We start from the raw sequence: 15,301 nt of genomic DNA on the forward strand, positions 1-15,301 counted from the left end.
CACGTTCTATTGAAGAGTATTTAGTGGGTCGGTTCCCGACTCTGCCAAATGTGTAAGGATGGGTAGGCCAGCTGACACCTTGGACCAAATTCTTATAAAAGATGTATACTAAACTTCCAAATACCTTTCATTTGATATCCATATTGTCTAACTTGGCATATATGCCCGGCTGAGAAATTTTGGGGGGTGGGGAGGCGCCTCAGACATCCATATTGTCCCTATTGGTAAGTATGCCCTGCCGGTGGGTTTTGTGGGGTGGGGCCTTCCCAAAAATAGACACCAAAAAATAGATTTCTATTCAGATTTGTACTCTACTTTTAAATTATTTGATACCCATATTGGCAGAAGCGGTGAAAGTGCCAAAATTGGTACCATTTGGAACTTTCTTGACAGATGGAGCTAGAGGTCTGAAATTTGGCATGCAGGTACAACTGGGTATATATATAAGGGGCGACTATGAGCTTTTTAAAATTCGTACATTTTTGTACCAAAATTGGTACCATTTGGTACTTTCGGTGCAGATGGAGTTAGAAGTCTGAAATTTGGCATGTGTGTAAAACTTAGAAATATATGATGGGCGACTAAATGTTTTTTTCACAATTCGAACATTTGGGTACCAAAATTGGTACTTTTTTGTACTTTCTTTATAGATGGAGATAGAGGTCTTAAATTTGGCATGTAGGTAGAACTAGGAAATATATAATGGGTGACTATGAGCTTTTTAAAATTCGTACATTTTTGTACCAAAATTGATACCATTTGGTACTTTCGGTGCAGATGGAGCTAGAGGTCTGAAATTTGGCATGTGCGTAAAACTTAGAAATATATGATGGGCGATTAAATGTTTTTTTTTCACAATTCGAACAGTTTGGTACCATTTGGTACTTTCTTTATAGATGGAGCTAGAGGTCCGAAATTTGGCATGTAGGTACAACTAAGAAATAAATGATGAATGAGTTAATGATCTACACGAAATTCGTACATTTTGGTATCAAAATTGGTCCTCTTATGTACTTTCTTTATAGATGGCGCTAGAGCTCTGAAATTTGGCTTGTAGGTGCAACTAAGAAATATATGTGATGGTTGGCCAAAATATCTATTCTCCATTTTTCTATATAGACGGAGTTATGGGTCTGAAATTTGGCATGTAGGTACAACTTACAAATATATATGATGCGTGAAATGTATAATGGGTAACTATATCACCCGTTTAAAATTCGTACATTTTGGTACCAAAAAGGGCAAAATAGTACGAAATAGGTTATCTTCGCCTACAGTGAACAATGGCTGATAAAAATAAAGCAATTTGACTAACATTTTTCAAGTCTTGACAAAAATACCACATGTGGAAGAAAACGTACTAACTGTGGTATAATTGGTACCTTGAAGGAGTATATTTGGCGACAAGAAGATATTTTTTTTCATAAGTTTAGGTACTCAATCGCACAAAATGATAAAAACTTCTCCACAAAGAGGTCTTGCACTGCGGCACGCCGTTCGGACTAGGCTACGAAAAAGAAGCCACTTATCACTGAGCTTAAACTTGAATCGGACAGCATCCATTCATATGTGAGAAGTTTGCCCCTATTCCTTAATGGAAGGTTCATGAGCAAATTTGCATTTGCAATTTCATGCTAGGACCCAAAATACTCAACTGAATTTCTTAGAAAGCACTGTATCCAGTGCTTTGGAAGTCGATTCCGTTTGCAACACATCGAAATATCCATTTCCGATCCTATAAAGTATATATTTTTTAGATTTGAGTAGAAATCTAAGACCATCTAGCCATGTCCGTCCGTCGGTCTGTTGAAATCACTCTACAGTCTTTAAAAATACAGATATTAAGCTGAAACTTTGCACAGTTTCTTTTTTTGTCCATAAGCAGGTTAAGTTCGAAGATGGGCTATATCGGACTATATCTTGATATAGCCCCCATATAGACCGATCCGCCGATTTAGGGTCTTAGGCCCATAAAAGCTACATTTATTGTCCGATTTCGCCGAAATTTGGGACAGTGAGTTCTGTTAGGCCCTTCGACATCTTTCTGCAATTTGGTCCAGATCGGTCCAGATTTGGATATAGCTGCCATATAGACTGATATCTCGATTTAAGGTTTTGGGCCCATAAAAGGTGCAATTATTTCCGAACTCGCCGAAATTTGGGACAATGAGTTGTGTTAGGCCAGTCGACATCCTTCTTCAATTTGGCTCAGATCGGTTCAGATTTGGATATAGCTGCCATATAGACCGATCCGCCGATTTAGGATCTTAGGCCCAAAAAAGGCGCATTTATCGACTGATTTCCCCAAAATTTGGTACAGTGAATTGTGTTAGGCCAGTCTACATTCTCCTTCAATTTGGCCCAGATCGGTCCAGATTTGAATAAAGCTGCCATATAGACCGATCCGCCGATTTAGGGTCTTAGGCCCAAAAAAGGCGCATTTATTATCCGATGTCGCCGAAATTTGTGACATTGGGTTATGTTGGGCCCTTCGACATCCTGCTCCAATATGGTCCAGATCGGTTTAGTTTTAAATATAGCTGCCATATAGACCGATCCGCCGATTTAAGGTCTAAGGCCCAAAAAAGGCGCATTTATCGACCGATTTTGCCCAAATTTGGTACAGTGAATTGTGTTAGGACCCTCGACATCTTTCTGCAATATGGTCCAGATCGGTCTAGATTTGAATATAGCTGCCATATAGACCGATATCTCGATTTAAGTTCTTGAACCCATAAAAGGCGTATTTATAGTCCGATTTCGCCAGAATTTAGGACAGTGAGCTGTGTAAGGCCCTTCGACATCCCTCTTCAATTTGGCCCAGATTGGTCCAGATTAGAATATAGCTGCCATATAGACCGATCTCTCGATTTAAAGTTTTGGGCCCACAAAAGGCGCATTTATTGTCCGATGTCGCCGAAATTTGGCACAGTGAGTTGTGTCAGTCCCTTCGACATCTTTCTGCAATTTGGTACAGATCGGTCGTGATTTGCATATAGCTGCCATATAGACCGATCTCTCGATTTAAGGTCTTGGGCCGATAAAAGGCGCGTTTATTGTGCGATTTCGCTGAAATTTGGGACCGTGAGCTGTGTAAGGCCCTTCGACATCTATCTTCAATTTTGCCCAGATCGGTTCAGATTTGGATATTGCTGCCATATTGACCGATCTCTCGATTTAAAGTCTTGACCCTATAAAAGACACATTTATAATCCGATTTCGCTGAAATTTGATGCAGTGACCTATTTTAGTCTTTTCGACGTTCGTATCGTATATGGTTCAGATCGGTCTATATTTGGATATGGCTATCAAAAAAACCAATATATGTTCTACAAAATTGAACAATAACTTGTACTTATTGGACCACTCAATGTCCGTGTCGAATTTGGTCCAAATCGAACCATATTTCGATATAACTGCAATGGGGTATAAATTTTGAATATTTCACCGGATTATGACGAAAGATTGTTTACGTATATACCCTAGGTGGTGGGTAGGCGTAAAGGCCGTTAAGTTCGGCCCGGCCGAACTTAAGTCCGGACCGCTTTTGCTTTTGCTTGTTTTTTTATGATTTTCTAAATTTATTTGTTTTAAATTTCATTTGCAAACAGTAACAAATGCTGCTTCATTTTGCAAGGCCTGCTTGTTATTTGTAACACACACCGCCATACATTTGCTTAGGACAGACGGACATTTTTGTTTTGCCAGTTTCACAAACTTTTTGTTTTTGTTGTTTTTTTTTAAATTAGTCTCATCACAAAAATTTATTGACTACATAATTTGTTGTCTCATTCTTTTTAACAGTATGCCGATTTAGATGAATTTTTATCGGAAAACAATATACCTGATGGCTTGCCTGGAACCCATTTGGGTCATTCGAGTGGTTTGGGTCATCGTTCAGATTCCCTAAGTCATGCAGCTGGTCTGTCCCTGGGACTCGGACACATAACAACAAAACGTGAACGATCACCGTCGCCCTCAGATTGTATAAGTCCGGATACGTTAAATCCCCCATCACCAGCTGAGTCAAGTGAGTAGCAAATCAAGTTGAATCAAGTCAATCAACCCAATCAGCCCAAAAAGAAAATATTTCAGAAAATTCATTACAAATTATCCCAATACATATATTGTAGTTAAAAAAAAAAGAAAGTAAATATTGTTGTTGTACCTTTACTAACCATCTTCCTTCCACTCATTGTAAATTAATCATTTTCTTAAGAACAAACATTTGTAATATATATAACCATGTATTAATCCCATATCAATATTCCTGAAGAACCTTACACTCAAAACATAATTGGTATGGACACAATAGTTTAGATATGAACAAAAATTGAAAAAAATTAGATGGATGGTTCTGCTATGCTCAAAACTGGCTCTGGATGTTGTTGTATACCTATACATATATATTTTTGCCCAAACCAAAACCAATTTTATATATAAGACTAAAATACCTTTGCTGCCTTTTTAACATAACTATTGAATTATTTTTTACTATATAATGATCATGAGATTTAAAAAAGTCTGTATCGAAATCATCAAATGCTAAATGTTAAACATATCTATATAAACTGTTTCCTCATTTTCCTCAAATTTCCAAGAAAATTAAAATTATTCGGGAACAAATTCAAATTCGCTTTATGGATGTGGTATAATTGTGTCCATGCCAATTTACTTTTATTTACTACGTTCACAAAGGACTTGTCATAAGACAATCAAAAATTTTGATTTTTTATCCTAGCAAACTATTTTTGAAAACCTTTAGATATAGGCCCCCAAGTATTTGAGGTACATTGCAATGCCACAATTTAATTTTGAAAACCTAAAGTGCGCCAAATCCAGGCGAGCGATAAAAAACTTATTTACCAAAGCTGGCAACATTTGTAAGTCCTTCAACCATATAAAACTTTTTTACAAAAACGTTTCACTCTGAGGCACTCCACACAATGGATCCTTCTTGAAAAGGCCTAGAAATATGTCAATTACTTTTCTTCTTCAGGTTGAGGTGTTTCCTTATAAGGAAACGGAATGTTTGGACTCGAGTGGATACAGAGGTTACTACAGGGTGGGGCAAAATTTTGTGATTTTTGCTAAAACAGCAGAGTTATAGGTCGGTCACAGTCTTTATGCTTCACAATTTTTTTAATTTAATTGAAATAGGTTCTGTATATTGAAGGTTGAAACCCAATTTGTTAGTTAATAGCCAATGACTTTTTATATACACAGACTGAAAGCTTGGTTCACTCAATTTTTCTGGGATTGTTCCAGTTCTGTCCACTTTTAATATACTTCTGATTCTTTAGTGGCTTAAGGCACAGTGAAATATTAAAAACAAGTAAAAGCGTACTAAGTTCGGCCGGGCCGAATCTTATATACCCCCCACCATGGATCGCATTTGTCAAGATCTTTGAATGACTTTTTCAAATAGTCATAAAACAAAAACACCACCTCCAAAATTTCAGGTAAATCGAGTAATAATTGCACCCTCCAGAGGCTCAAAAAGTCACACTGGGAAGTCGGTTTTTATGGCAGCTATATCAGGTTATATACCGATCAAGACCATACTTGGAACAGTTGTTAGAAGTTATACCAAAATGGCACATGCAAAATTTCAACCATATTGGATAGGAATTACGCCCTCTAGAGGCTCAAGAAGTCTAAACGGGAGATCGGTTTATATGGTGGCTATATCAGGATATGAACTGACTTAGACCATACTTGACACAGTTGTTGGAAATCAAAATAAAACACTTCATGCAAAATTTCAGCCGAATCGGACAAGAATTGCGCCCTCTAGAAGCTCAAGAAGTCAAGACCCATGATCGGTTTATATGGCAGCTGTATCAGGTTATCAACGGATTTCAACCATACAAAGCACAGTTGTTAGAAGTTATATCAAAACTGCACATGAAAAATTTCAACCGTATTGGATAGGAATTACGCCCTCTAGAGGCTCAAGAAGTCTAATCGGGAGATCGGTTCATATGGTGGCTATATCAGTTTATAGGCTGATTTAGACTATACTTAGCACAGTTGTTGGGAGTCATACCAGAACACTTCATGCAAAATTTCGGCCAAATCGTATAAGAATTGCGCCCTCTAGAAGCTCAAGAAGTCAAGACCCATGATCGGTGTATATGGCAGCTATATCAGGTTATCAACCGATTTCAACCATACAAAGCACAATTATTGGAAGTCATAACGAAACACGTCATGTAAAATTTCAGCCAAATCCGATAGGAATTACGCCCTCTAGGGGCTCAAGAAGTCTAATCGGGAGATCGGTTTATATGGTGGCTATATCAGGTTATGGACTGGTTTAGACTATATTTAGCACAGTTGTTGGGAGTCATACCAGAAACCTTCATGCACAATTTCGGTCAAATCGTATAAGAATTGCGCCCTCTAGAAGCTCAAGAAGTCAAGACCCAAGGTCGATTAATATGGCAGGTATATCAAAATATAGGCTGACTTAGCCCATTTACAATCCCAACCGACCTACGCTAATAAGAAATATTTGTGCAAAGTTTCAAGCGCCTAGCTCAACTCCTTTAAAAGATAGCGTGCTTTCGACAGACGGACGGATGGACGGACAGTGCTACAAAAGATCGATTTAAAATGTCATGACGATCAAGAATATATATACTTTATGGGGTCTTAGATGCATATTTCTAGGTGCTACAAACGGAATGACGAAATTAGTATACCCCCCATCCTATGGTGGAGGGTATAAAAAACTCTGACCTATAAAAAGACATACTAACAAGTAAAAACAATAAGACCCATTTTTAGGGTGAACAGTACGGTTTTTGATACCCGGGTTTTCGGGTTTTTAGGATGAATAAAGTAATCCGTTTTTTAAAGATGGAACTTTTTCCGGATTTTGATAAATCGTTTCTTGCCGCAAATACCCGTTTTTAGATGTCCCCTACTGTAATACTAATTACCACTCTTTCTCTTCTGTAAATCTTCTCCTGAGGCAATATTTTATCTAAACTTTCAACTTAAAAGCCTTTAAAGGCTTAGAGAGAGAATTTAATTTTGCTTATGAGAATATTTCCTCGAGTTTTGGGCATTAGAGAAAATGTTTTCAAAACAAGTAAAAAGTTCGGCCGGGCCAAACTTTGGATACCTACCACCTCGGGTATACATGTAAACCCCCTTTCGTCACAATCCGGTGAGAATTGAATAACTTATGCACCCAAATTCGTCACGGCCATTGAGTGGTCTAATAAATATAAGTCACCGTTGGATTTTGTATTTCAACTTTCAACAAAATCGGGTAATAAATAAAGCTTTTATGAGCTTCAGACCCTTAATCGGCATATCAGTCTCTATATGTATTTAGATATAGCTATCTATATCTAAATATAGTCCGATCTTTACCATATTTGGTTCAGATGGCGGGAGGCCTAAAACTACTTACCGTTTCAAATTTCAGCGAAATCGGATAAGAAAATAAAGCTTTTATGGGCTTCAGACCCTTTATTGGCAGTTCGGTCTATATGGCAGCTATATCTAAATAAAGTCCGATGTGTTCCATATTTAGGTTAGATGTCGGGAAGCTTAAGATAACCCTTTATTTCATATTTCAACGAAATCGGTTAAAAAATAAAGCTTTTATGGGCTTCAGATCCTCTATTTGGATATCGGTCTATACGGCAGCTATTTCTAGATATAGTCCGATCTGAACCATATTTAGGTCAGATATCCGGAGGCTTAAATTAGCCCACTCTTTCAAATTTCAACGAAATTGGTTAAAAAATAAAGCTTTTATGGGCTTCAGACCCTTTATCGGCAGATCGGTTCTGATCCGATCTGAACTATATTTGGGCCAGATGTCGGGAGGCCTTAAACTACTGACTGCTTCAAATTTCAGCGAAATCGGATAAAAATAAAGCATTTATGGGCATTAGACTCTATATCGTCAGATCGGTCTATATAGCAGCTATATCCAAATACGATCCGATTTGGCCCGTTCAAGAACTTAATCAGCGTGCATCAAAAAGACATATCTATGCCAAACTTCAGCTCAATATCTCAACTTTTGAAGGCTGTAGAGTGATTACAACAGACGGACGGACAGATACACGGACATCATTAAATCGTCTTTAAATTTTAAGACGATCCAAAATATATATAATTTGTAGGGTCGGAAATTGATATTTCGATTTGTTGCCCGAATGACTAAATCCTACAGTGGTGGGTATACAAATTGTCAACAAAATTTTATATTCAAAAATGTATTGAATTTTTTGTTGATAAAATTTCAATCATTTTTTGTCTTACGAAAAATTTATTTAATTTTGTTTTTTAAAAAATATTTCCTAAAAATGTTTTCTTTTGAGTAATTTTTGCTACATTTTTATACCCTACACCACTACTGTGATGTAGGGTGTAGGATTTGGCCATATAGGGTCTCAAAAAATATTTTGGGAGATTGGTTTATACTGGGGAGCTATATCAGATTTTAGACACATACAAGCCATATTTGTCACGCATGTTGAAGTTTTACAAAATTTAAGCCAAATCGGATAAGAACTGCGCCCTCTATAAGCCCAAGTACATAATTGTTGCAAGTCAACACAAACGATTTCGTGCAAAATTTCAGCCAAATCGTATAGTAATAGTGCACTCCAGGGGCTCAAGATGTCAAGATCCGAGATCGGTTTACATGACAGCTTTATCAAGTTATGAAGCGATTTGCACCATACTTAGCATAGTTATTGGAAACCACAAGAAAACAGCAAAACATGAAAGAGGGTGAAGATATTAATTCGCCCCATGCCACTAAGCACATACACCTGAGTAATCGGCTTATTGTGCGCTCTAAACACAAAAGCAAACCTCAGCATGTAAACAAATAATTCATTTGACATAAGGAAATTTTTGGACAAGTAAACTTGTTTTGTCCAAATCCCACTCTAACTTTTAAGAAATAAAGCTAAGCGCTTGAAATTTTGCACAAATATTGGGTTGCCCAAAAAGTAATTGCGGATTTTTCATATAGTCAGCGTTGACAAATTTTTTCACAGCTTGTGACTCTGTAATTGCATTCTTTCTTCTGTCAGCTATCAGCTGTTACTTTTAGCTTGCTTTAGAAAAAAAATGTAAAAAAAGTATATTTGATTAAAGTTCATTCTAAGATTTATTAAAAATGCATTTACTTTCTTTTAAAAAATCCGCAATTACTTTTTGGGCAACTCAATACTTCCTATTAGTGTAGATCTGTTGGGATTGTAAATGGACCATGTCGGTCCATGTTTTAATATAACTGCCGTCGATCTTGGATTTTGACTTCTTGGGCCTCACGAGGGCACAATTATAATCCGATTTGGCTCAAACTTTGCATAAGGTGTTGTGTTTTGTCTCGCCACAACTATGCTTAGTAAGGTCTAAATCGGTTTATGATATAGCTCCCATATAAACCAATCTTATACTTCTAAAGTCTCTAGAGGGTGCCATTCTTATCCGATTTGGATGAAATTCTGTACAAGGCTTCTTCCATGACCTTCAACGTACATGTCAAATATGGTGTGAATCAATCCATAGTCTGATACAGCACCCATATAAACCGATCTCCCTATTTTGCTTCTTGAGCCCCTAAAGGGCGCAATTCTTATCCGGATTGGCTGAAATGTTACACAATGACGTCTGCAATGGTCTTCCATTCAATAATGGTCCGTATCGGCTCATAACCTGCTCATTTTAAAACAGATTGTACACATTGAAAATAATGCGACTTACAATTTAATGTTGTAGCATAATTCACCGTAGCGCAAAAGAGATTAGCATGCAGCGCCTCCGTAGCGCAGATGAGAGCATGTCCGCCTATGACGCTGAACGCCTGGGTTTGAATCCTGGCGAGAATATCAGAAAACATTTTCAGCGTTGGTTATTCCCTCTTAATGCTGTCGACATTTGTGATGTACTGTACCAATTGGTATGGCAGCCATGAAAAACCTCACTCTCAACAAGGAAGTGTCGTATTTCGGCACGCCATTCGGTCTCGGCTACAAAAGGAGACCCCTTATCATTTAGCTTAAAACTTGAATCGGACAGCACTCATTGATATGTGAGAAGTTTGCCCTGTTCTTTAATGAAATGTTCATGGGCAAACTTGCAATAATTCAAACTCAAAACTTTGCGAATTATGAGCAATCCTCAGTTTCGATTTAGTTCGATGCTATGATACACAATTGTATCTAAAGCTTAAAAATGTGAGTGCCTTAGAAATTCTTTTTGCGTTTTCTTGTGCCTGGCAGCCATTGTAGCATTCTTGTACTTAAGGAGAAAGAATTGTTACTTTTTGAATTTACCATTCGATCGAGCTGCTCAACATACCGACAGTTCTTGTCCAGTCAAAAAAAAAAAGAAAAAACGTGGTGTTGTAATAGTACGGTCACACAATTGCAATTATTTAAAAGTCCATGGGCTTGCTTGGGATTATATTTTTGTCTGCGTTCACAGTAATGTGCAATAGTGTGAGTATTTTTGCCCATCACTGTTCTATACGCTCAAATACTCATCCTTTCTCTATAGTATGAGAGACACAAGAAAATAATTATTGGCCTAGTAAACGAATAATCGTTTGGGGCTATCGAAACACTTTTGCCAATAATGAGTTTTTGGTTCTACAACAAAAGAAAGGTATATTTACCCCGTAGGCGAAGCTTCTAAAGAGTTTACATAAACAGAGTACACAGTTACAAATAAAAGAAACAAGTAAAAGCGTGCTAAGTTCGGCCGAGCCGAATCTTATATACCCTCCACCATGGATCGCATTTGTCGAGTTCTTTTCCCGGTATCTAGTTTTCGGCCAATAAAGTATAAAAGAGAATAATTGCTATGCTATTGGAACTACATCAAGTTATGGTCTGATTCGGACCATAATCGAGTTGAATACTGGAGACCACAGTAGAAGTCATTGTGTGAATTTTCAGCCAATTCGAGTTAGAATTTAATCCTTTAGGGGTTAAAGAAGTAAAATAGGGAGATCGATTTATATGGGAGCTGTATCAGGATATAGACCGATTCACATTTGACACATATGTTTAAGACAATGAGAGAAGCCAAATCGGATAATAATTGCGCCCTCTAGGGGCTCAAGAAATCAAGATCCCAGATGGATTTATATGGCAGCTATATCAGGTTATACACCGATTTAGTTGGCACAGTGGTTAGCAGTCATAACAAAACACGTCATGCAAAATTTCATCCAAATCTTATAAGAATTACGCCCTCTAGTGGCTCAAGACGTCAAGATTCAAGATCGGGTTGTATGGCAGCTACACTAGGTTGTGGATCGATTTAAACCATGCCAAGCACAGTAGGTGGAAGTTATAAGAAAATACGTCATGCAAAATTTCAGCCAAATCGGATAGGCATTAAACTCTCTAGTGGCTCAAGAGTCAAAACTCCAGAAAGGTTTCTAAGACAGCAATATGAGGTAATGGATCGACTTGAACCATACTTAGTACAGTAGTTGGAAGTTATAACAAAACATGTCATGCAAAATTTCAGCCAAATCGGAAAATAATTGCGCCCTCTAGAGGCTCAAGAAGTCAAGATGCCAGATAGGTTTATGTGACAGCTATATCAGGTTATGTACCGATTTCAACCACACTTAGAACAGTTGTTGGAAACCATAACAAAACACCTCATGCAAAATTTCAGCCGTATGGAATAAGAAAAGCGCCCTCTAGTGGAGCAAGAAGTCAAGATTCCGGAACGGTTTATATGGCAGCTATATCAGGTTATACACCGATTTGGGCCATATTTGGCACAGTCGTTAGCAGTCATAACAAACCACGCCATGCAAAATTTCAGCCAAATCAGATAAGAAATGCGCCCTCTGGCACAGTTGTTAGCAGCCATAACAACATGCAAAATTTCAGCCAAATTAGATACAGATAAGAATTACGCCCTCTAGTGGTTTATATGGCAGATCGATTTATATGACACTTATACCAGGTTATAAATCGATTTGAATCATACTTAGCACAGTAGAAAAGACAGTAAGACAGTAAAGTTATAACAAAACACCTCATGCAAAATTTCAGCCAAATCGGATAATAAATGCGGCCTCTAGAGGCTCAAGAAGTCAAAATCCCAGATAGGTTTATATGACAGCTACATCAGGTTATGGATCGATTTGAACCATACATAGCACAGCTATTGAAAGTCATAAGAAAACTCCTCGTGCAAAATGTTAGCCAAATCGGATAAGAATTGCGCCCTCTAGTGGCGCTAGAAGTCAAGACCCAAGATCAGTTTATATGGCAGCTATATCAAAACATGGTCCGATATGGCCCATTTATTGTACAATCCCAACCGACCTACACTTATAAGAAGTATTTGTGCAAAATTTCAAGCGCCTAGTTTTACGCCTTCGAAAGTTTGCGTGCTTTCGATAGACAGAGGGACGGACGGATGGACGGATATGGCTAGATCATGACGATCAAGAATATATATACTTAATGGAGTCTTAGATGAACATTTCGAGGAGTTACAAACAAAATGACGAAATAAGTATACCCTCATGCTATGGTGGAGGGTATTATTAAGCGTAATATTGGGTTTGTCGCAAAAATGTCCCAAATGTTTTATAGTTTGCTTGTATACACCATTGGTTCAGTTATTGACAATGTATGTATGTCGGACAGGAGGGAAGAACACAACACCTTATGTCATTTTTCAGTTTTCGAATAGATATTGTGCAAGACTTGATCAATTAAGGAAAACACAGTCGTGCCACGTGTTAAAAAGGGTGGAAAGAAGTCCTAAATTTTTTAATCTGTTCATCTGAGTAGTAAAGAATTATCGAAACAATTAAGGAACAGAATTAAGCCAATAGTAACAAATTGTTATTAGACCCTACCTCGGATATAGTATAATATACAGGGTGTCAAAGTTAAGCATTTTCGATTTCCCTAACCTTTGTGAGGTTATGTTAAATTTTTTTTTTTTATTGAACCGATTTAAATTTTTTTCGCAAAAAAGTCCTAAAAAACACTTCAACTTATGTTAGAAGTTTTACCTATTGTAAAATTGTCATATTTCAACAACATATTCTTATAAGAGAAAAATTATAAGAAACTATTTCCATTCGTCCACCAATGTGGCATATTGTTCTCCTGACTCGAGCTAAAATCTTTTCAAAACAGCTTTAGTATGGGTATTTTTCTCGTCAAGGACTTTCATTTTGGAATATTTGAAAACAATAACCGCCAACAGAATCACTCATTCGTTTATTTTATTGGGTGTTAGTTCAAGAACTCTTTAAAATATTTGCTTCAAAAAAAAATCTTGCGTTGTTTCATTCATTTTCTTTAAAATTGTTTCCTATTTTTTTTATTTAGTTTTTTTGTTGTTGTTTTTGTTACATCCCAATAATTTTAGTTTACAATGAACAGTTTGTGAAACATTGTTAACATTTAGTATTTGATATTCCAGCATTTTCCTTTGCATCATCGGGGCGAGATTTCGATCCGCGCACTAGAGCATTTTCCGATGAAGAGCTCAAACCGCAACCCATGATCAAAAAATCACGCAAACAATTTGTTCCAGATGAACTCAAGGATGACAAATACTGGGCACGCCGACGAAAGAACAACATTGCCGCCAAACGTTCCCGGGATGCACGCCGTCAAAAGGAAAATCAAATTGCCATGCGGGCGCGATATTTGGAAAAGGAGGTAGGTGGCAAAGGAATTTTAAAAAATTTTGCTCTAAGAAAATATTATCATAAATTATTATCATTTCAATAGAATGCAACATTACACCAAGAGGTGGAGCAGCTTAAACAGGAGAACATGGACTTGCGTGCACGTCTCTCTAAATTCCAGGATGTGTAATGCTGAATTTTCATTTTTTTCTTTTTTGGAACACGGTTTACATAAACACTATAAATGTATACAATAACTTCTTTTCTGTCTGGACTTAACAAAAAAAACAAAAATAAAACATCAACAACAACAACAACAATTTGTAGTAATTGCAAAATACAACAACAACCAACCAACCAACAAACAAACAACACCACCTGCGTTTTTTTGAAAGAAAAAAAAATATTTTTGAAAGAGAAAATAAAAAATAACAACAACGTCTTTTGATTATTATTATTATTATTACTATTATTATTATTTAAATATTAATTTGATAAAAAACAAACAAACCAACATCCACAATATAAGGAAATTGTTATTGATTAATTATATATTTAAAAAAAAATACACACCTCCACAAACACAAAGAACATTTTATTTTAAATTAAAAAAAAAAAAAACAAAAACCACTACCAACTCTAACAAAATCAACAACTACATTTTTAGGTTCACTTAACTAAAAGTTCTCTTTGCTTTATACATACATATATAAATATAATTTGTTTTGTATTCTATTATTCTTATTTTTAATTCTTTTTTTTTTGTAAAATATAAATTTCAATTTCAATTTTTGAAATTACCACTGAAATATAGCTACATTTATAAATAGTATACATACATCTAAAAACAAAAACAAGGCCCAATACCAGCCTCCCCATCCCAACCCTACCAAATAACCTGTCCCTGTTAGCATCCTGTTACTGTTACCCTGATGATCTACACCATTGTGCCCCTTAACCTCCTGCAGCCATGCCTCCCTTAAAATTCTTAAACTAACATTTAAAGTTATTATTATTTAAAAAAAAAAAAAATAAAATATCATGAGTATACCTTTTAAAGTAACAACAAGTCCATTTCGATAAAACATAAATGTTATCGAAAACATAAAAACAATATATATGAAAGTGATTTTCATAATGCGAAAAAAAATTTTAATATCTAATATTTTGTCACGTTGCATAAAAAGAAGGCAGCAATTTCGATAAATTTGTTTAAACACTGCTATGTAATCGAAAAGTTATTTTTTTGTATAAACATTTTTTATTGGTTTTTAATTTTTATATGCAAAAAGTAAAAAAAAAAATAAAAAGTTATCATTTTATCGATTTATTTTATTTATAGATTTTATTTTATCGACTGTCATCGAAAAATGTGTTATCGGAATCTGTGTTATCATAAATGTTAAAAAATTTCCATTGCTTTTTCTTATATCCATAAATGTAACGATCTATTCTAACAAAACACAAGCAAGCTATCGATTTTATATATTATCGGAAAGACATTGTTAAGGCAACTACTTAATAAAGTAAAATCAGCAAATGTATAAGTTATCGAATATCGAAAGAAATTTGTATTGTTTTTTTTTTTAGTTTGTATAAACAAAAAATAAAAACAGTAAAAAATTATGTTATCGA

General features: G+C 36.0%; 1 protein-coding gene across 9 annotated transcripts in view; it reads left to right on the forward strand.

Moving 5' to 3' along the window:
• LOC106082934 (putative uncharacterized protein DDB_G0286901) overlaps nt 1–15,015 on the forward strand; it is a 146,408-nt gene extending 131,393 nt beyond the window's left edge. For 4 of the 9 annotated variants that reach the window (XM_059362132.1, XM_059362139.1, XM_059362149.1 and 1 more), the window contains 3 exons: nt 3,805–4,030; nt 13,441–13,697; nt 13,770–15,015. In XM_059362132.1, coding sequence (XP_059218115.1) covers nt 3,805–4,030; nt 13,441–13,697; nt 13,770–13,856 — 570 coding nt within the window. In that variant the 3' untranslated portion in view covers nt 13,857–15,015. The remainder of the gene's footprint in view (nt 1–3,804; nt 4,031–13,440; nt 13,698–13,769) is intronic. The other 5 variants (XM_059362144.1, XM_059362148.1, XM_059362164.1 and 2 more) reach the window with 2 other exon arrangements.
• The last annotated feature ends 286 nt before the right edge of the window (nt 15,016–15,301 follow it).

This window comes from Stomoxys calcitrans, chromosome 1 (genome assembly GCF_963082655.1).
Source record: "Stomoxys calcitrans chromosome 1, idStoCalc2.1, whole genome shotgun sequence".
Lineage (NCBI taxonomy): Eukaryota > Metazoa > Arthropoda > Insecta > Diptera > Muscidae > Stomoxys > Stomoxys calcitrans.